We start from the raw sequence: 22,303 nt of genomic DNA, 5'->3' as shown, positions 1-22,303 counted from the left end.
GAACTGCAGCTGCTCCATATCTTGCAACCAAAGTGTTGAGTCAGTTAGCGATTGATGAAGGATTGAACTTTCCAAAGGCAAAGAATATAGTTTTAAGAGATTTTTATGTTGATGATATGTTAACTGGTGTAAAAGATAGTTCGGAAGGTATTGCATTGATAGACGAATTGCAACATCTGCTAAAAAGTGGTGGCTTTGAGCTTCACAAATGGTCGACAAGTGAACCGTCATTGTTAAAAACCTCTGGCTTAACAAACACAGATAGTGACAATATTCATCGTGTAATAGAAGACAAACCATTGAAAGTTCTGGGATTGGAATGGCATCCGGACAATGAAGAATTCAAATGTAATGTCGGTGTAATAGAGTATCAAAGTGTTCCGACTAAAAGAATTATTTTGTCATTCGTAGCAAAACTATTCGATCCATTGGGGTGGATAGCTCCGTTTGTAATTCTCGCTAAAATGATCCTTGAGCAATTGTGGAAATTACAGTTATCATGGGATGATCCTGTAACAGAAGAGATTGATCGAAATTGGAGAAATCTATGTAGAGAAGTTAAACTTTTGAATTCTATAAATATACCTAGGAAAATTCTGCTACCTGATTATTTTCGATGTGAATTTCACGGACTTTGTGATGCGTCTGAAAGAGGTTATGCAGCAGTTATTTATATCAAAACTTGCAATAACTCTGACATTAATGTTAAACTCGTAACAGCTAAAACTCGTGTAGCACCATTAAAATCTATTACGATTCCAAGACTGGAATTATGTGCAGCAGTGTTATTGGCACGCTTGATTCAGTCTGTAAAAGCTGCATTAGTTATAAATTTTGATTTAGTGCAAGCTTGGAGTGATTCACAAATCGTGTTGTCATGGCTAAAGTCAGATCCTAAAAAATGGCAAGTATTCGTATCCAATAGAGTTTCTGAAATACAATCCATCTTACCACCTGAGAACTGGAGTCATGTTGATGGAAAGGAAAATCCAGCTGATTGTGCTTCACGTGGGTTATTTCCTGCAGAACTATTATCTCATCAATTGTGGTGGAATGGTCCTTCTTGGTTAAAGTGCAGTGATATTGCCTTATCTAAAAATATTCTTATAGATGAAGAGGCATTACCAGATGCACGTAAGACAGTCTCATTTGTAGTTTCTGAACCTGTACAGGAACTTGCTATTATATCAAATATATCTTCATTTCCAAAGTTACAACGCATATTTGCTTGGATATTAAGATTCATATCGAATTCTAAAGTAACATATCTAGAAAGAAATACGTCTTTTTTATCTAGTAATGAAATTCGAGCTGCAACTTTCTGTATTGTCCGAATAATACAGCGATTTCACTTTTTTAAAGAAATTCAATGTTTGGAGTTGGGAAAGGACTTATCTACAAACAGCAACCTCCTTAGCTTGTGTCCAATTTTAGATGACAACAAAGTGTTACGTGTAGGAGGAAGACTGAAAAATGCGCAACTATCAGAAAATGAAAAACATCCAATCTTATTACCTTCAAAACACAATCTGACAGAAATCATAATTAGACACTTTCATGTCAAATATCTGCATGCAGCACCGGAACTTCTTCTATCTTTAATTAGACAGCAATTTTGGATCATAGCTGCTAGATCTGCTATCCGAAAAGTAGTGAAATCTTGTATTACGTGTTGTAAACTTAGAGCTAAAACTGCAAGTCAAATAATGGCTGATCTACCGGAATCTAGAGTAACACAATCACGACCATTTCATCGAACTGGAATAGATTTTTCTGGACCGTTCATGATTAAACATCGTGCAGGACGTGGACAAAAATCATTTAAATATTATGTATGCTTATTTGTGTGTTTTGTAATCAAGGCAGTACATCTTGAAGTGGTAGAAGATTTGTCAACAAAGGCATTTTTAAGTGCATTGAAACGATTTATTGCAAGAAGAGGGAAACCATTTGAGATTTATAGTGACTGCGGTACTAACTTTAAAGGTGCAGACAAAGAAATCAGAAAATGTTTTTTGCAATGTAAGCAAAATCAAGAAATTCACAAATTTTTGTCTTTAGAGGAAATAAAATGGATATTCAACCCGCCATCATCTCCCCATTTTGGTGGACTATGGGAATCGTCAGTAAAGTCAATGAAATTACATCTAAAAAGAACTGTTGGTGATACTGTGCTGACCTATCCGGAATTTTAGACCTTGATAGCGCAGGTTGAGGCTTGTCTCAACTCTAGGCCATTGTGTCCAACGTCGGCTGATCCAAATGATTTAACTGCATTAACACCTGGTCATTTCCTAATAGGAACGTCTTTAACTGCCATACCTGAACCAGACCTAAATTATAGTTCCTTCAATCACATTGACAGATGGCATGTGAGACAGTTTATTTTTCAGCACTTCTGGAAAAGATGGAGTCGAGAATACCTGTCTCAGCTTCAACAAAGACCTAAATGGCAAAAAAGTCAAAACAATTTAGAAGTCAATGACTTAGTCCTCATCAAAGAAGACAACCTTCCGCCTCTTAAATGGAGGTTAGGGAGAATAATTGCTGTTCATCCGGGCTCAGATCAAAGAGTCAGAGCTGCTAGTATTAAAATTGGTCATGGTATCATAAAACGACCAGTCGTGAAATTGTGTCCTCTTCCTATTCAGACTAAAAAACTATGAACTGCTTCGCATATAATATTTTGTATTATTTTTTCTTATGTTTATCTTTATTACAGACTAAGAAGTTTCAAAATGCTCCAACTGTTCAAATCCCCTGGGATTTCAACGAGGGCCAGGATGTTTATGTGAGTATCGTTTGCTTCATTTTATTGTTGCAAACAGCGTAAATTCCTTTTGTTTTTCTTCCTTTAGTTTTGAACTTTATGTGTGGCAACAAGATAATTGATTGATAGAATTGTGTTTGTGACAGCCATGTAGAATGGCTCGCTTATTTTGTATCAATTATTTCGCATCGCTGACATATTATTTATAATTAGTAAAAGCGTAGGAATACAGTCCATTTGTTGATTGATTATAGTTTGTGAAACAAATTAATTTAATAGAACAATCAACAAGAGCAGTTTTCTAAGCAACAACAAACTAAGCAACTACTACAAACTGAGATGTTTTCCTCCTTTTATAAGATTTAAAATCACGCGCTAGAATTTTCCAGCACTTTCTCGAAATCAAAAAGAGATATTTATTTATTTAACGCACGCGCTCTTGTATTTTTAATTTTTCCGGCTTAGCTTTCTTTTAATATTCGTCACGCGCTGCACTGCGCGAGAAATAAAACTATTTAATTTATAATTGAACTAACATTAGCTTTTTAAATACCAAATTCGTAACACTGCCCCCTTCCCAAGGACCGCACGTCCCGGGCAGTACAATCCCTGGACAGGAAGCTAAACTTACAACTGTGGCATAAATGCAACTGAGGCATAAACATTACATTACAATATCAAACAATATAAACAATAAATGCAATAACTAACTTAAACAAATCAATGCTATCAAATACTAAATACATAACAAATACTAAATACAAATCAAATACTAAATGCAAATCAAATACTAAATACAAATCAAATACTAAATGCAAATCAAATACTAAATACAAATCAAATCAAATACACATTTATAAACAAAAAGCACCATGGTCTGATACTATTTACAATTATTTACATTACGTACTATGGCCATAGTAATGAGCTAACCTGTCGTAATGAACGACTTTAGGTTTAGAGTTCGAAGACTTGCGAATCCGAACCACGACGTCATTCAGCCTTTTTAGGACTGTATACGGGCATCCCAAGGTGACTGCAATTTCGGACAAAGTGCTTTCCGTCGAGTCGGATTCCACAACCACACCTTGTCTCCTTCGTGGAACTGATGTTCAGTAGCTCTTGTGTCGTAGCGGGTCTTCATCTTCTCCGTCGCCAAGTTGACTCGCTCTCGTGCAAAGTTGTGCATCACTTCAAACCGGGCCTGGAGATCTTGAATATATTCCTCAGACGATGAAGGAGCATCCGGAGGGCGGCCAAACAATAGATCACAAGGCAGACGAAGGTCACGACCGAAGAGCATCTGTGATGGAGAATAGCCGGTAGTCTCGTGGACAGCACTGCGGTAAGCCAGTAAAAAGAGTGGTAATTTCCTGTCCCAGTCCTGTTGATTTCTGGAAACCACTAATGAGAGGTTATTAAGGATGGTTCGATTGAACCTCTCTACCATGCCGTCCGACTGGGGATGCAATGGCGTCGTTTGAGTTTTGTCAATGCCGAGTAGTTTGCATAGTTCTTTGATTACTGCCGAGGCAAAATTCCTTCCCTGATCGGAATGAAACTGAAGAGGCACTCCGAACCTGGAAATCCAGTGCTGTATCATTACCTCAGTTACTGTGACAGCCTCTTGATCAGGAATAGGATAAGCTTCAGGCCACTTGGTGAAGTAATCAATGACAACGTGTATGTATTTGTTGCCATCAGCAGTTCGTGGCAGAAGTCTCAAGATGTCAAAGGCGATACGTTCAAAAGGCGCCCCTACGTTGTAACGTTGCAGCTTGCCTCGGCTGCGTCTCCTCGGTCCTTTCCGACCTGCACAGGCATCGCAAGATCGGCACCACTTTTGCACGTCATCCTTTGCATTATTCCAGTAAAAGCGCTCACGAAATCTCTGCAAGGTCTTCATTATTCCAAAGTGACCTCCAGTAGGGGTGCTATGTAACTCTTTAAGGACATCAGGAATGCGGGATCTTGGAAGTATAAGTTGCCATCGGAACGTCTTCCCATCATCCGATTCGAATTTCCGGTATAAGACGCCGTTTCGAATGTGAAGTGAATCCCAGAGTGCCCAATATTGTTTGGTTGTAGGACTACAGATAGAAATGTCTTGCCAGGTAGGTTTTCTGTTTGATGACTCCATTAAATCAATTATGGGTTTAATGTCACGGTCTTCCAGCTGGTCTTTCCTGACTTCATTATCACTCCACGGTTCTCGATCAGTCGATGTTGATGTTGTAATTTGTCTTGCGACCGGAGTCAGCAGCTCGTATTTCGCTTCCACCCTGGAACAATATCGGCAGCTTTCTTGGCAAGGTCTTCTAGACAGGGCGTCGGCGTTTCCGTGGGATGATCCCTTACGATGACGGATAGTGATGTCATATTCTTGGAGTCTCTGTATCCACCTGGCTATTTGACCCTCAGGATTCTTGAAATTTAAAAGCCAGGTCAATGATGCATGATCGGTGCGGAGCAGGAATTTTCTGCCGTATAGATAGTGATGGAACTGTTCTACAGCTTTGACTATGGCGAGCAACTCTTTCCTGGTGACACAATAATTCCTCTCCGGTTTAAACAGGCACTTGCTCCAGTATGCCACTACACGTTCTTGGCCGTCTATTTCTTGGGACAAAACAGCACCAACACTTTCATTACTCGTGTCGGTGTCGAGAATAAATGGTCGGTCAAGCTGAGGATACGTCAGGATTGGAGCAGATGTTAAAGCCTCCTTTAAGTTGTTAAATGCATCCTCGCATTCTTTTGTCCACAAGAACATTTGGTTGCTCTCTGTCAGCTTGTGTAGGGGTCTTGCGATGGAAGAAAAGTCCTTCACGAATCTCCTATAGTAGGTGCAAAGCCCTAGGAAGCTTCTCAGCTGATGGACATTTTCGGGACGTTTCCAGGATTTAACGGCTGATACCTTTTCAGGATCCGTGCGCACACCTTCTGCAGAGATGACATGTCCCAGGTAAGTCACTTCCTTTCGGAACAATTTGCATTTAGCGGGACTCAGCTTCAGATTGGCATCTTTCAGTTTCTGAAGCACCTTCCTAAGATTTTCTAAATGTTCTTCAAAACTCTTTCCGACGATGATGATGTCGTCCAGGTATATGAGGCAGGCTTCGTAGGAAAGGCCTTTCAAAACAGTTTCCATAAGACGTTCGAATGTTGCCGGCGCATTACACAGTCCAAACGGCATCACCTTGAATTGCCAAAGCCCTTGTCCCGTAGTAAATGCCGTCTTTTCTCGGTCTTCAGGCTGTATTTCTACCTGCCAATACCCACTCTTTAAATCAAGTGTTGAGAACCACTTGCTGCCAGAAAGAGTGTCTAGAATGTCGTCAATTCTAGGAAGAGGATAACTGTCTTTCTTCGTAACCTCATTCAACCGGCGATAGTCGACGCAAAATCTTGTTGAGCCGTCTTTCTTTCTGACTAGGACGATGGGAGATGCCCATGGACTTACTGAAGGCTCGATGACATCTCTTTCTTCCATATCTTTTAACAGTGTTCGCACCTCTTCCTGTTTAGCAAACGGTAGACGTCTTGGATGTTGCTTGATCGGGGGATGATCGCCGGTATCTATTCTATGTTGTGTCAAACTAGTTCGACCCACGTCAGAAGACGAGCGGGAGAAAACAACTTGAAGATCTTTAATGACGCGATCGGCAGCATTCCTCTCTTTATCGTTTAATTGCGCATTCTGCAATAACTCCGATGTAATTCTCTCTGAGGACACGGATTCTTGGATGTTACTCTTTCTTTCAACGGTGGTTACTGGAGTACATGCTGCAACCACTTCACCTTTCTTAATAATTCTCCCCTTCTCAGTTACATTGGCGACTCTCACCGGGATAACCGTTCTGGATAGGTCGACGAGTGTTGAGGCTACTAGTACTCCTTTTGGGCTATTACAGTTATTGGGATATTCTATGATGCCGTAGCGGAAATTTCTGTTTTCGGCTATGGATCCAGGAAGTAAAATGTCTGTTCTTGCCGGTATTGTGATATTGTCTTGTGCTATGATTTTATGGACAGATTTAACTTCATCATTGACTCCAAATAACGCTATGTAGTCAGATGTAGAATGCAGCTCGTTATTTTTAAAGTCCAAGAAAAAATTGTATTTCCTTAGAAAGTCCAATCCGAGTATGCAAGAATCAGTGATCTCTGCTACATATGCCGTGTGATGCTAAGCGGCACTTCCAAACGTGATGTTAGCATTTACTTTTCCATCGATGTTGATCTTCTCACCGGACACAGTCTGTAGGGTAACGCAGGGCGGCGTCCAGATAAGTTTGCTTCCCAGTTGTTGAGCCAAATCTTTTCGGATGATGGTAACGTTGGCTCCTGTATCTATCGTCATATTGCAGGGAACTCCATTAATATGTCCTATTATGAAAAGTCCATTACTGCCGCCTCTCACTGCAGAAATCTGAAGCGCTTTAAACTGGGGCTTTTCATGATCTGGCAACCTCCGCCCTGCGAGATGGCCACTAATTAGTTTCCCTGCTGTTTGTTAGGAGCGGTCTTAGCATCCGTGCCCTGGGGTGTTCTGCAGTTTTGTCGGATGTGTCCTTCAGCACCGCAGTTCCAACACTTTACGGTCGGTTTCTTGTCACCAATATTCTGTCTCAAGGCGTTCAGTTGTCTAGTTAAATCGTCTAGACGAGCAGTGACTTGATCCCCTGGCTCCTGGACTTGAGCAGCTCTGACTGGATGGCGGTCTCGACGGGTGGCTTGCTGGGCTGCCTCAAATTTCATGGCATACACTAAAGCGCTTTTCAGATCTTTAACATCCGCCATTCGCAGTGCTTTCTGTATTTCAGGGTCCCGGATGCCATCGATGAAATATTGCAGGGACAGGACTTCCCTTGTTTCTGTCGGGCACTCCGAAAAGGCGTGATGTGACAGCCTTTCAACATCCGTGGCGAGTTCCTGAAGTGTTTCGGTGAGCTTCTGTTGACGGGATTTTAATTGGAGCCTGCTGTAGTCTTTTAAACATTTCTCCCCGAAGCGCAGCTCCAAGGCGCCGGACAGAGCTTCGAAATCTAACCTTTTGTTTTCGGGAAGAGTCTGAAGGATATCCGCTGCGTCGGCTCTTAAAGAAGCGGCGAGATGACAGGCCTTAGCTTGGGAATCCCATCCATTCGCATCCGCCACGATAGAAAATTGTGTCTTATACACCTGCCAGGAGGTCTTCCCATCATATGTCGATAGCTTCAGAGAGGGACGAGCAGGCATGGGTAGAAATTTTAAACCATCCGAAGTGCTCCCTGCCGTCGCTACGAATTTCTTTAAAGTGTCAACTTCTTTGGCGACGACAGCAGAAATTCTGTCTTCGATTTGTTGTTCAATATGTCCTTGGACGGCAGAAACTCTTTCTTCAATTTGTTGTTGGAAGGCCGAAACTCTTCCTTCCACTTGTCGCTCCACAGCCGACACTCTATCTTCTATTTCATCTTTGACAGAAGAAACTTTTCTTCAATTTGCCCAACTTTATTTTCAACCACATCTATTCTACCTTCCATAGCATCGAATTTGGTTTCTATAATGCAGGCAATTTCTCTTTTCATTTCGTATTGACTTTCTTCAATCTTTACTTGTACGGCTTTTATTTCGTCTTTAAAAGTTAATTGACCAGCTTGAATGGCCTTCATCTCTTCCTTAACGGATTCTTGGCCCAATTTCATCTCGCCTTTAATTTCTTCTTTAACGGAGTTGACGGCTCCTTCCATCTTTTCTTGGAAAGCAGCAAATGCAGTCATCATTTGCCTGAATTGTTCTTCCATCGCTCTTGTTATTGGCATTCAAATCCCACTTCTGACACCAAAAATTGTTGCGTGCGTACGGGTTCGTTATGAAATGAATGCACAAGTCCGATGAAAAATGAACAAAAATTTATTATTATCACAACAAAAATGCTTAAATTTTCTCAAATTATCATGCAGTATTACAATATCTCACAGTAGTTATCTTTTAACTACTCAAATGTCCAATAGAACGTCATTCAAAACAGCTAAAGAACGCTAATCCGCGAATTCGCTACAATCAACAAGAGCAGTTTTCTAAACAACAACAAACTAAGCAACTACTACAAACTGAGATGTTTTCCTCCTTTTATAAGATTTTAAAATCACGCGCTAGAATTTTCCAGCACTTTCTCGAAATCAAAAAGAGATATTTATTTATTTAACGCACGCGCTCTTGTATTTTTAATTTTTCCGGCTTAGCTTTCTTTTAATATTCGTCACGCGCTGCACTGCGCGAGAAATAAAACCATTTAATTTATAATTGAACTAACATTAGCTTTTTAAATACCAAATTCGTAACAATATATAAAGCATATATAAAGTCGTACATTAACAATAAGCATAATATAACTAAGTATTAAGTATGGCACATTTACAGTAGATATATGAATACAACAAAATATGATACATTAATAAGAAGTAAACAATATTATGCAAAATTAATATAAATGCGACACATAAAATGTGCACATAGAATAAAAAATAAAAGAAGATGTATTGTATAATATAAAAAATCACTGTATTGCAAAATAATTTAATAGACAGAAGAGGATAAATTAAATGCATTGTATACGTTAACTGGGAGGTGAATGAGAGTGATAAAGTGTTTTTGCAGACAAGACACTGACTATTCCTGCAGTCTCTTAGAGTTCCAGGTTTATAGATTTGTATATTTCTGGATATGACTGATTGCAAATTTATTTTTATAAATATGATTGATCCATGCTTTGCAGGTTTTAGCAGACGGTTTTAGTAGACGGATGCGACTAGTTTCCGAGCAATTAAATACATGGTATTCGAAAATAACGAACATTCCATATATGCACTGTGCGCTCTGAACAATGTTCAGCCTTCGAATCTCAAGAATGGGGCTCAAATAGGTCAAGTATGGCTCGCTACCCGCAAGAAAACTGATAGTTATTTTCCACAAGAAGGTACAAACTTGTGGTAAAAAGCAGTTACATGAAAACAAATTGGAATCGCAGAGCAGCGAAGGATCAGAAACGCAGTTTTCATGTGGCAGGCTTTATTGTTCTGACACGAAACAAAATTGCTTTATTTATAAAAGAAAAAAAGGGAAGAATGCAGCCTTATTTTGATATAGCTTTTGAATAAATTTCTGTTGATTTCTAGCGGTCAGATAGATAGATCGTTCTTATTGCGGAGCAGAAAATTGTTTATCAGATGATTTGCTGCTACGCTTCTACACTTATAGTATTTATCCATTCTTACCAGATTCTAAAAGAGTCTCAAATGGAGCCTGATTTGTGAACAGACCATAAATTGTTGATCTTTACTTAGATGGAATTAAGAGAAAAAAAAATGTCTGAAAGTTTTCAGATTTTAACTGCCGCCTGAAAGATTTTGCTTAGGATTTTTAGGAGTAGACTTATGTGTCTGAGACCAAGTTCGCTAAGCTGGCAGTCTGCTATTTTGCTGTTGCACTCACTCTTGCTAACTCGTCGATTTTTGTCCTTTTAGTTTTAATATTAAGCATCCTTTTCTCCGCACAAATGCCATATATAATTCAACAGCAAAATATTTAGGTTTCTCGATACAGTATTAAGTATAGTTTTAGTTTTTTCCCTGTTTATCACATAAGAATTCAGTTTTCACAGAAACATAAATTGCTAAATTGAACTTTTTTTTCATCGCTTTATTATTAACGTTTTGCATGTTAACGTTATTTATTAAATAGCCCTTTCTTCATACTTACGCCCCATAAAATTCCATTCAACTTCAAACTCGCAAAATATTTAAAATCAACATGTCTTTAGAATCCCCAGTATACAGAATCGCGCGCTGGAGATAATGTTTTGTTCCGTAGAGAGTTGCCACTGATCACTTTTATATCGTTGAGATTGTTAATAAAAAATTTATTAAAGTTTTACAAAATATGAAATATATGTATAGCTTCCTTCTGTGAAAATATTGAACATTTGTAATTAGATAGATCATGAATTAAAATAATTTTTAATATTTAAATCAATCTGGTTCAAACAAAAAAAAAAAGATCATACTTAAGTACTACATTTATAGCTAACAAATAGCTTAGTTTGCTAATCCATTACCGTCAGATTCAATATGAAAGATAAATACGTTACATTTTGCCGAATGGCAACAAACTCGAACGAAAGGGGAAACGACGCATTCATAGTGAACCGATGCAAAACTCCACTTCGAGAATAATAGCTCTTCTGAGCTAAAAAGAAGATTTTCAGAATGCGAGGAACGACGAGGTTTTCTATACCGAAAGCTATGAGCAGAGTCAAGCCAGAACAAATGTAACGTCATCTATGATGGAAAATTGTAATGAGTTGTGTAAGACTAAAATATTAGAATTCTGAAAGCGTTAAAAGGGCTGAGTTGGAATTAAAGTCATTTAACTAAAGAACATAATTACTTTTTTATGAATTTGAAATGCTTCAAGAAAATCGAATTAACTAAACGAAGAAGTCTTATGGATGATATTGCAGAACCAAAGTAAACATTTCGACCAAGTGCCAAACACTATGATTAAATATCGAAGATATGTTTTATTTTTCCTTTCCGAAACCATTCTTTGTGCTCCTTGATGCGATATTTTAATACTCCTTTAGTTTGGCAATGTATAACAAACCGCACCCTCAAGTTATGCTGTAAATTCCCCAAAATTTCAAATCAGCGATGGGATCTTTAAGATTAGAACAACGGATTCTACTGTTAGATATTAAACTACTTTTATACCTTCGTAATAAAAAATAGCTTTTTTTTAATGTGTGCTACTAAATGACATAAAATTTGAACTTCTGAAGAATGCAAACAATTCTATAACTGATAGAATGGTGAGATGAAATAAAGGAATTGTTTTCATGGTTATTTCTAGCACTAGAATATTTGCTTTGACGGCAAGATGAAAATTTTGTAAAATTTCTTCTTAAAAATTTCTGAAATTATTAATGATTTTGGGGGGAATAAGTCCGCCGTCAATAGTAATAGGTTTTAAATAATTAAGCTCATGAAAGAGCAAAGATTTAGATGAACAACCTTCAAGCACAAGATATACGTAAGAGTAAAAACAAGACTTTTTTAAGCAAGATGACATAATTACATCATTGGACATAATTTACATTGAAAGTTTTCTGGACTTTAAATCTGCTTATGACAGCGCCAGTCGCTTAAAGCTTATTGAAAATCGCCATTCCCTTCGTGTAGAAAGCAAAATGCTGGCCTGGATGAAAATTTTGTCAACCAAAGATTTATTAGGGTTCACTACGACCAGAGCATTTTCCTTTTCGACAGACAAAAATTGGTCCGCTCAGGGCGCTGCAGTGAGCCCCATTTTATTTAACATTTATGTAAAGGATTTGCCTGATATTTTGATGCCTGACCCTGCAGTTAATAAAAAATAAAATAAAAAACATAAAAATTTTCTTAATCAAAGATTTATTAGGGTTCCTATGGCCAGAACATTTTCTTTTTTAACAGACAAAAACTGGTCCCCTCAGGTCGAGTTTTGTAGTGAACCTCTTTTTATTTAATACACTCATGTCCATAAATTAAGGATGATTCGGAGTCACGCGGAAATCGAACTCTAAAATAAATATATCACCTGTAAAATCACTACACACATCTTCAAGAATCATATGCAAATTTCAGGAAGCAACCAGATGACACCGATGGTACATCACAATGACGAGAGTGTAAGAGAGTGATACATAAGGAATACAGGCAAAGAAATAAAATTGTTCGCAGGCGCTTTATAAGCATTTCAGTGCAATAACCGAATAGTTATGACACAAAGGAGGCATTTGTATGATTTTTTACGTGGTAGAATGATCAACCGTCTGGAATGTGGGCGGACCCAACTGTATCAGACGAACTTGGAATTGCCCAGAGTGTCATCTCCAGGCTTTGGCAACAATTCCAAGATGATGGTAATGTGAGTAGACGTTACAGCACAGGTCGCCCCAGAGTTACAACGCTGAATGACGACCGGGATTTGGCAGTTACTGCCAAAAGAAACAGGCGGAGCACAACCTCAGACCTGTCTCGTCAGCTCTCTTCAGCCACTGGTACGACAATTTCAAGGCAGATCGTGTACAGACGCTTAGGGCAGATTGGTCTATACGCTCGTAGACCTGTCAGATGCGTTCCACTTACTGCAACTCACTGTCGCCTGCGGTTAGCCTGGAGTAGAGAGCATGCATTGTGGACACCGCAACAGTGAGCTTGTGTGATGTTTTCCGATGAGTCCAGGTTTAGCTTGCAGTCTGACTCTCGCCGGACTTTCATATGGAGAGCTCCAGGTACCCGTTACCACCAAGAAAACATCATTAATCGACACCGTTACGGTGGTGCTCGTTTGGGGTGGAATTATTCTGTGTTCCAGAACTGACCTCCATGTTCAAATTGGAACCATGACAAGCCAAATCTATCGGGACGTCATTCTGGAACAATATGTACGTTTGTTTCGGGGCGCCATGGGCGCACAATTTGTGTTTATGGATGAAAACGCCCGTCCTCACCGTGCAGACATCGTAAGCGAATGCCTTCAATCGGAGGATATCACCCGTATGGACTGGCCAACATTCTCACCGGACTTAAATCCAGTAGAGCACGTGTGGGACATGCTTGGCCGACGAGTTGCTGCCTGTCAACCTCCTCCTACATATCTACCGGAACTTCGGAGAGCATTGCTTTTTGAGTGGTGTAATATCTCCCAAGATCAGATCGATAATTTGATACTCAGCATGCCTAGTCGTTGTACGGACTGTATTGCATCGTCTGGGAGACATACAATATATTAACAATCATATTAACCACGTAATATTAGTTTTTTGTAAATAGGTTTTTTTTGTAATTTGCTCCAGGGAGAAAAAATCGCTAATTTTTTTAATAATATCAAACATATAGCATCTTTTTTTTGCTCTTCACCTTTTGTTTAATAAATAAGCTTTACAAATAAGTCAAATTTGTTTTGCTTCTAACTCTTCCTTTGCCTGATTTTGCATTATCCTTAATTTATGGACATGATTGTATTTATATAAACGATTTGTATGATATTCTGATACCTGACCCTGCAGTTAAGACTACGCTCTTCGCTGACGATCTAGTCCACTGGAGCTGTACTCCAAAGAATCGACAGGAAAGTCTGAACGTTAATCTCTATGATACCTTGAGGAGATTGGATCTTTGGTGAAGGAATGATAACACGATTTTAAACCTAGACAAAACTAACTGCCAGTTTTATACCTTGAATAGAGAGCACTTTTTACCCCACCTTTTGTACTGTGATGAAGTAATCTCTGTTAGTAATGAAGTTACCTTTTTTTTTTTTTTTTGCTTATTATGTGCTCCGCTCTTGCTCACTACACAGAAAGTGAAGGATGCCCCGTGAAGGTCTTTTTAAGGGAATCCACGTTACACATGGGAAAAACCACAAAAACGCCCATGCAGCCAGCCCGTTCGCTGGGACTCGAACCCCGGACTGAACTACCAGTATTCAGCGGTTTTTACTGCTCGGCCGCTAGTGGGCCAAGTTACCTATTTGTGATGCAAAAGTGATTCACATCTGAATTGGAATGAACATAGTTCTTGTACAAAGGAAAAAAAAGTGAACGGAATCTTCCAATTCTAAAACGACGGGCGAGCTGCCGATGGGGATATAAAACAGAGAAACCTTAATAAGTACATACAAAATGTACATTATACCATTATTTTATTACTGTAATGAAGTTGGGGCTTCCATTAGTACAGTCGACGTTTTGGCATGATTAAAAAATTTAATTTGTTCGCCCAATAACAGGTGCAGTTAAATTCACTCCCATAGCGACTATGGAAGCTTTAACCAGTAATTTCTCCTGTCATGCATGACATTCGTAACAATGCTGCACTTTTGCTTCAAAAATTTTGAAGGTTCCCAAATAATAAATGTTGGAGGAATTACAATTTTAACAATGATAGAAATTTAAAGAAACAAGTGGATTTCAATCAAATTGGTTATCAGTTAGCGAAGATCTAGACCTTGATTGAATGTAATGACTGTACCGTTCTGTTCTCTTGAATATGGTGACTTCTGTATATATCTTGAACTTGACGAGAAAACTGTTGATAGCGAGATACCCACTGCCCAGATCAGAGCCATTGCTTATGAAATTATTGAAAGAATATATCCCAGTAACCTCTGAATCCATGTTTACACCGATGGATCCATGATTGACCGAGGTACTGGAGCTAGTACAGGAATCTTTTGTAACCACTTTGCATTCTATAAGGCAGTGGGGAGAGATTCTCTAAATTTTAATGGAGAAGTTGAGTCTATATTTATTGCTCTGAATCAATTAAGCGCTCGGAAGAGTAATTTCTTCTTTTGTTATTTTGTCCAATAGCAAAGCCGCTTTGCAGGCTATCTTCAACCATAAATTTTGCAATAATGAAAGAATTTACCGAATGTAGGAAGATTCTGAACACTTGCTGCCGAATTTTCTTGAAGTGGATTCCTTCTCGTTGTGGCATCGAGGGAAATGAAAGCCGATTTCCAGGCAAAGAAAGGAAAGACTATTTTACAAGCCACTAATTACCATACGACTTTTAATTCTGCAAAATTTCTAATTAAATTAGAATTTAAGAGGAGGTTTTCTTCCTACCTATCAAATGAAGCAAAGGCAAAGGCCTAGGAATGTCTCACTAGCTTCAAGCCAGTTATTCCAGATTTTCCTCGTCCTATAGCCGTGGCTGGATACGATTGTCTGAATGCCTATCTTTTTCTAAAATTCGACTTAACACTGGACAGTCCATGGATAAGGAGCATTCTCATGAATGCTATGCACTATTATCTTTTAATTGTCTTGTTCTTAAGTAGTGAGAAGCAAGATTAAGACTAATGGCTTAGTGACCAAATGTCTAGCTTTGGATAAATAATTAAAAATATATCGTGTCATATGTTTCTTTTTGTAACTATAAAAACAAGCATACCAAATAAATAAATGCAGACTTAAACATACTTTAAAAGCAATCCTCTGGGTTTTCCATACACATGGAGAAATTAGGCACAATGCAGGTCTGGAAGTAAAAAATAGGAACGAATTCATTACACTACAAAACACGTTTAGAGGAAACAGTATGCAATTTTACAGTGATTATACATTATTTTTTCAAAACATATTAATCAATATAGATTTTGCTAATTTTCGAATGCGCAAAAATTATTTTTATGATCATAATGTAATCTCATCAAATAATAGTTATTCAAAGAAGGCAAGCATAGAGGATTCGAAATCCCAATAGTGGCAGCCATGCGATTAAAGTATTTATATTGTCAGAGACCTGTTTTCGAAATGGGAGTGCACTGCGCTCCTATTCCGACGGCCCGGGGTTCTAGGAAATATTTTTAATAAGCGTGTCTTCTAGAATAGAATGTCTATTAATCATAGTTATACTGTATATAATTCTTTTGCAGCTGAAGCGATCAAACGCTCTCCATCAGAACTCGTCATCCGAGCTCTCAGGCTCAATGCTTTTTCTCAGCTGACTTTTCGGAATTTTCGAATGTGTAGACAATCATTCTTTTGTTTTTCTTTGAGTATTTGTCTTACCTGAGTGGAGCTTTCGCGGTTTTATCAACAGAGCTTCCATTTTTGTTGATATTTTGTATCGTAGTCTTATTCCTATTCACTTCACTGTTGCAGTCAAATGACAAAACTAGAAACTAGTGACACAAAGATTCTGACGAAGAAGTAACCACTTGAATTAAATAGCTGATTGTTCATTTTCTGGCAGTTTATGTTTTAGAAAAAGAAAATTTTCGAACAGAAATTTAGAAAAGTCGAGCTCTTTAAGAATTCAGAAAAAAGAAGCATTGTTGTGAACATCGTTGCACAAGAGAAAAGTTCTTACTTTAATTATCAATATGCAACCCAATTAATGCTGATGAATGTAAAAATATGCGGCCATAAAAAATGTTCTCAAAAGTTTCAAGTTTGTTACATATATGTATTTCACTTTATTAAATTGTACATTTTTTGAAGTGCAATATAGAACTGAAGGTAGAACTGAAGCGTTGTATAAATCCAGTTTCCTTAAAAAGCAATATTTACTAATAATCTGATGAATTCCAGTTAATCTAAAAAAAAAATAAAGAATTTAAGAGCTAAGTATTAAAAGGAAAAAAAAGATCAGGAGCCGAAATAAGTGTTGCTTTCTATATTATTAATAATATTTGAATTATTTCCGGAATATAAATAGATTTACATAAAATTTTCAGTCTTACCGTTAAGTAAACATACAAATTCCTTTAAGCATCTTCTTTAGCTCGGGTTTTGGGATCTGCCACAAATACCTGTATATTAAGAGCCCTTAATAGCTAAATTTGTAAGTTTACTTACTTTAGTCTCTATTTTGATAAACAGATTTATTAAGATGACATTAATGTTATTATAGAAAGTAGGAAAGCAAAATACCATAAATTATAAGTTAGTATATATACCAAGTGGCAAACAAATCTCATGACCGGTCATGGCGCTCAGAGAGTTAAAGGAAGCAATATAATAAGGGAGATTAAACTTCATATCAGCAAGAGCCGCACGTAGGAATTCAGGAAAGTTCGAGAGCGACAACTAGTTTATGCAAAAACTGCTTAATAATGCAACAGGTTTCAAAATGAAAACAAAAGTTTGAGTTTAAATAATCATTTAATGACAGATAGTACATCCTTCAAGACATGATAATACATCATCCTCACAATGACTCAGAATTATCCAACAATTCCCCTGCATTTTCGTTACACGGCAAGAAATCTATTTATATCTATATATATATGTAAAATATCAAAAATAGGATGGCTTTGCTCTATGCGAACAAGCAACCTCTAATTAACTTTCCGCAATTTCAGGATCTTCCCCCTAGAGCAGTACTTTCGAGAACATTCGAGCCTATTACGTAACCGCTCCTATAAATAGAGAACTCGCGCCACCATTATAGCGTGGGAAACCGCTTTCTGCCTCTACTACTGTTAAGACCTATGCTGCTGCTCACATCTGCCTCCCTTTGTTCGAATACTATGACGACTTGAATTTAAAGTTAATCTTATCTTAGTAAACAATAATGATCTGCCTTTTGAATTGAATAAAGATATGGAGCAATAAATTTAAATCCTTCTGTATCGTCATTGGATGCCGCCTTACACTCAGCCACAACAATGTCCAGAATTCTGATGTGACCAGATTGCCAAGCTTCACTTATATGCCCGACTACCAAAATATTACATATAGATTCTGCATATATATCCGCATATCTGTTGTCCACAAATTTTATATATTCTCAAAATTTTCTAGAGGTAGCATCGTCTTCTAAACTATAACTATCATCATATTTATTAGAAATTCTCAAAGCTTTCAATTGCTATAAATTTCTCGTTAATTCGGACGTGGGATCAACTGCTAAATTGTTTTTAACTTTAATCAAACTCTACATGATATTAAATATCTCTGATGCAATATTTAGTTTCAAGTTCAGACCACCTAAATTTAGAGTCTACGCTAGTAATTTTTCAGAAATTCGGGAGACTGTTCCTGTAAAACATACAAGTATCCATCCATCCATTGTTTAAGCATCCATAAGCAAATTTCACTTTTAAAGCTTTTCTTGACAAAATTGTTTGATAGAATGTATGCAATGTTTTATTTTGTCATGTCTGTGAAAATCATTATTGAGTTTCTTAACTAACAAGAAATGAAATAAAATATTTATATTAGGACATTGATTAGCGTAAGTTTACTTATAAGAATTCAAAAAATTAAATAATTTAACTATTTTCTTTTGGACATTGAATAGCTTTAGTTTACCATATTTCATACACTATTTTATTTGTATAACAGCCCCTCCATTCACCTGCGAGAGCCGCCCTTGCAATATATGTTACTTAAACATGTGTACGAAAATAATATGCATACTTATGTAATTTGTTAAAAAATATTCTTTTAAACTATAGTGAGGAAGAAACATTCTCCGTATTAGTCAGTAATTCCGTAGTGGTATGTAATAATGAGGAAAAAATGCTTGCTAAATTAGTTTTTAATTTATCACAGATGCACATTTTATTTCGCTTAACCAATTAGAATATGAAACAAAAGATAAATAAATAAATGAAAGAGATGTTTGTAATACTGAATAAAATTAATTTTAAGAGACATGGAATAGGATACGACACAGAAATATAATTTTGCGCTTTATTTGGTTGATTGAACCACGGCCTGCTGATAAAATCATACTTACTCTGCCCGACTCCATTGCAGTGGATTCACGTGTTGTCATTGGATTTTTGCTTAATTCATCCTGAAAACAGAGTAAATATATAAAAATCAAGTAATTTTAGAAGATTCAGCATTAATTTTTACCTGCTGTATAGGGTTACTTGCTGAGGTTATTTTACGAAATCCTTTCTCCGTAAAAAATATTATTTCGTTTTTAAACATATATTGGCCATTAGACGAAATAAAGCCCTATGACTAAACACCTTGCAGGTCTTCCTGCGGTCCTAAAAATAATTCATCAGGCTATTTAGGTCCAACTAGCGGATCAAACTTTCTCTAACCACTTCTCACAAGCTTGAGGGTTATTAACACGGATGAAAATGATGCCACGGAGCATGTGACATTTGGAAATCATATCACAGGATGTACGATCATACTGATTGACATGTGAGAGGAAGTGTCTAATTTTCCTGCAGTTTAGTGTTAATTCGCGGAACTTTATATTCCAAAAAGCAGCACGAACGCCGAAACGACTGTCATGAATACTACGCATATGCACTTTAGCCAAACCCGGAAAGCTTTCGTAACTCTCCTACGTGGTATGGAGTGGAGATTATTTAGAAGAGAATGTCACAATAAGGCATGGATACGTTACCTGTAAACCAGGAGAAATATTTTATTAAATTTATGTAAATTATATCTGTTTATTTTGTTCGTGTTACAATAAAGGATTTGTCTTATAGGGCCTAAGTTTGCTTTAGGTAAACGCCCACCTCACGTGACGTCTATGTTAAATATGTCAAGAACTCACTTTGCTATTACGTATTATATTTCAAATGAATTGCGAACGTCTAGTAAAGCGTAAGTGATTCTTAAGAAAAAGCTGTAGACATTAGGATCTTTTTTGGAAGCAAGAGAGATGAAAAATTAGCAACCGCCTTTGCAGGGAATCGAACAGCGGACCTCTGGAATACCGGCCCAGTGTGCAAACCACTACACCACGAAGGCTTGCCAATAAGGTGGGAGAAATACCTTATATACTCCCCCTTTTAAAGGGCGACTGGGGTTTTTAGAGGACCAAATCGTCAAATCCTGGGTGTGGAGAACCATCATCCAACACCCTTTTAGTTCGGGCGCCACTGTAGCGATATTATGTTAACTGGAAAAGCCGGAGAGATGAAAAAGTAACAACGCCTTCGCCGGGAATTGAACCGCGGAACTTTAGAATACCGGCCCAGTGTGCAAACCACTACACCACGAAGGCACGCTATGAAAGTGAGAGAAATACCTTAATAAAGCAAGAAGTGTTTTGTTTGATGTATTTCGTTGGAAATTAGAGTTTAATCGTAACGAAGTGGCTGAAGCAGAACTTGCGAAACTTAAGAAAGAAAGGAAAGTTATTTTTTGAGCCATAATACTAAAGTAAAAGGTTATATTGAATTTTTAGTTTCTTCTTGCGGTATAAAGATATAGAAGAAAAATTAGACATTAAAATCGTAAGTGCCCTGGAGCACGATGAAAAGACTGGAAAATGGAATTTCTCAGGCGCGAAATTATTAAGAGAAAAAAAAAATGTTAACAATTCACTAGTTTCTAATGGTTCCTCTCATAATGAAAAATTTGGCTAGAAAAAGCTCCTTTTAAGTTTATACATACATAAACTGTAAAATTTTCGACCTGCCCGAAGTTCGAATGATATTCATGCTTTGAGAGAATTATATGATACCCGTTACGTGCATATAAGCTACTAAATTTATTAGGAATCGAAACTGAAATCATATGGAAACTTATCCTTTGTTAATGAAATGTATTCTTAGGAATATGCATTTGCTCGTCAGAAAGCAAATGAAGAAAATTTTAGAGTCAACTCCCTCATAAAATTTCTGAAACTGGAAATAAAAGTCGCATCGATTTTCATTAAATTTATCTTGCGCCCTAAGAATTATACGAATCTGCCCGAAACGAATTTTATTTTCCTAATGAAAACGAAACAATTTCAACGAACGAAACTATTTCTACGCTTGTAAATTCTTTAGACGACAACCCTACAATCGGCGCCCGTTATTTCAATAATGTAAACAAAACTGTAGCTACTCGACTATAGCTTGTTTATTTTGGGAAAGTGAAGATCGCGTGTCAGAACAATGTGTTATATTTCACCGCAAGAGAAAAAGAAAAAAGAGTTTAAAAGATTCTAATCAGTGCTTCATTTGTTTTGAATGGAAATGCAGAAAATAATTGCGCTTCTCAATCAAAATGTTCGAATGTAATTCTATTGTTGCACGAAAGTAAGAAAGTGTTTAATAAAGAAGAAATTAAGAATAATTCTAATGCCGTAACTGCAAATACTTCTAAATATTTAATGTACCAACGAACTAAAGATGAATTCGCTTAACGATTGTTAATTAATCGCTTATTTGTAATGATAATAATTAATGCAGTAAGAGATATAGGAGCGAAATTAACTGTTGTTAAGACTTATATTGTACCAGAAAGATATCGTTCACCATATGAAAATGTTATTGTCACGTCAGTACTCGGGTAAAATATAGAGGCTTCTTTTATTAACTTACCTTTACCGAAGTATTCTAAAGGTGCTTAATTTAAGTCACCTATTTTTGTAACATGTGCAGTGGTTGATAGGTTATCTAATGACTGCCTTCACTTTCATAGTTAAGGGCTTTTAATGAGTTAAAACGAGTTGATAAACGAAAGTTTAATTTTGAATGCAAAAACATAAATATTATTAATGATAGTTTGATTGAAATACCTTTTTTACGGAACTGAACATTTTTACAAAATATTTGACCATGACAGGAAAAAAACTTATTAATCAAAAATATAAGGACACTGTTAAGAAAACAATAAAATGTTGTACACTATTACATGAAAAGACAGGAAAGGATGATTCTGAAGATAGTATGAGACAAAATGGCTGTGTGTTGGATTCAGAACTATATCGGATTCAACAAGCAAATGATCCATTCTTACAAGCATTTTGGCGAAATGCTGAGAACGGATGTAATAATATCATTGTTACTGAATTTTTTTTTTTTTTTTTTTTTTTGTATCATAAAGATAATATTTTAGGATAAGGTTTTCAGTTAGTTGTTCGCAAGCAGAGAAGAAAACAAATTTTGGACTTGACTTCATTCTATCTTATAGGAAGGTCACCTGCTAACTAAGATTCCTGGATGATTGACATATTACTTCCATTTGCTCGGAATCAAGAAAGATGTGAATGAATATTGCAACACTCGTCAACTTCAAGC

At 37.0% G+C, this 22,303-nt stretch overlaps 1 protein-coding gene across 2 annotated transcripts in view; it reads right to left on the bottom strand.

Moving 5' to 3' along the window:
• The window catches only part of LOC118204429 (uncharacterized), a 57,638-nt gene that overhangs the window by 3,842 nt on the left and 31,493 nt on the right, over positions 1–22,303 (bottom strand). The window contains exons 5-6 of one of the 2 annotated variants that reach the window (XM_035376756.2): positions 19,054–19,113; positions 15,786–15,843 (exon numbers count right to left, since the gene is read on the bottom strand). In XM_035376756.2, the coding sequence (XP_035232647.2) occupies positions 15,787–15,843; positions 19,054–19,113 (117 nt within the window). In that variant the 3' untranslated portion in view covers position 15,786. The remainder of the gene's footprint in view (positions 1–15,785; positions 15,844–19,053; positions 19,114–22,303) is intronic. The other variant, XM_035376755.2, reaches the window with a different exon arrangement.

Source organism: Stegodyphus dumicola, chromosome 8, assembly GCF_044657685.1.
Source record: "Stegodyphus dumicola isolate Sdum_Otavi_A_Nest chromosome 8, ASM4465768v1".
Taxonomy (NCBI): domain Eukaryota; kingdom Metazoa; phylum Arthropoda; class Arachnida; order Araneae; family Eresidae; genus Stegodyphus; species Stegodyphus dumicola.
This window is presented reverse-complemented; position numbering and strand designations above follow the sequence as displayed.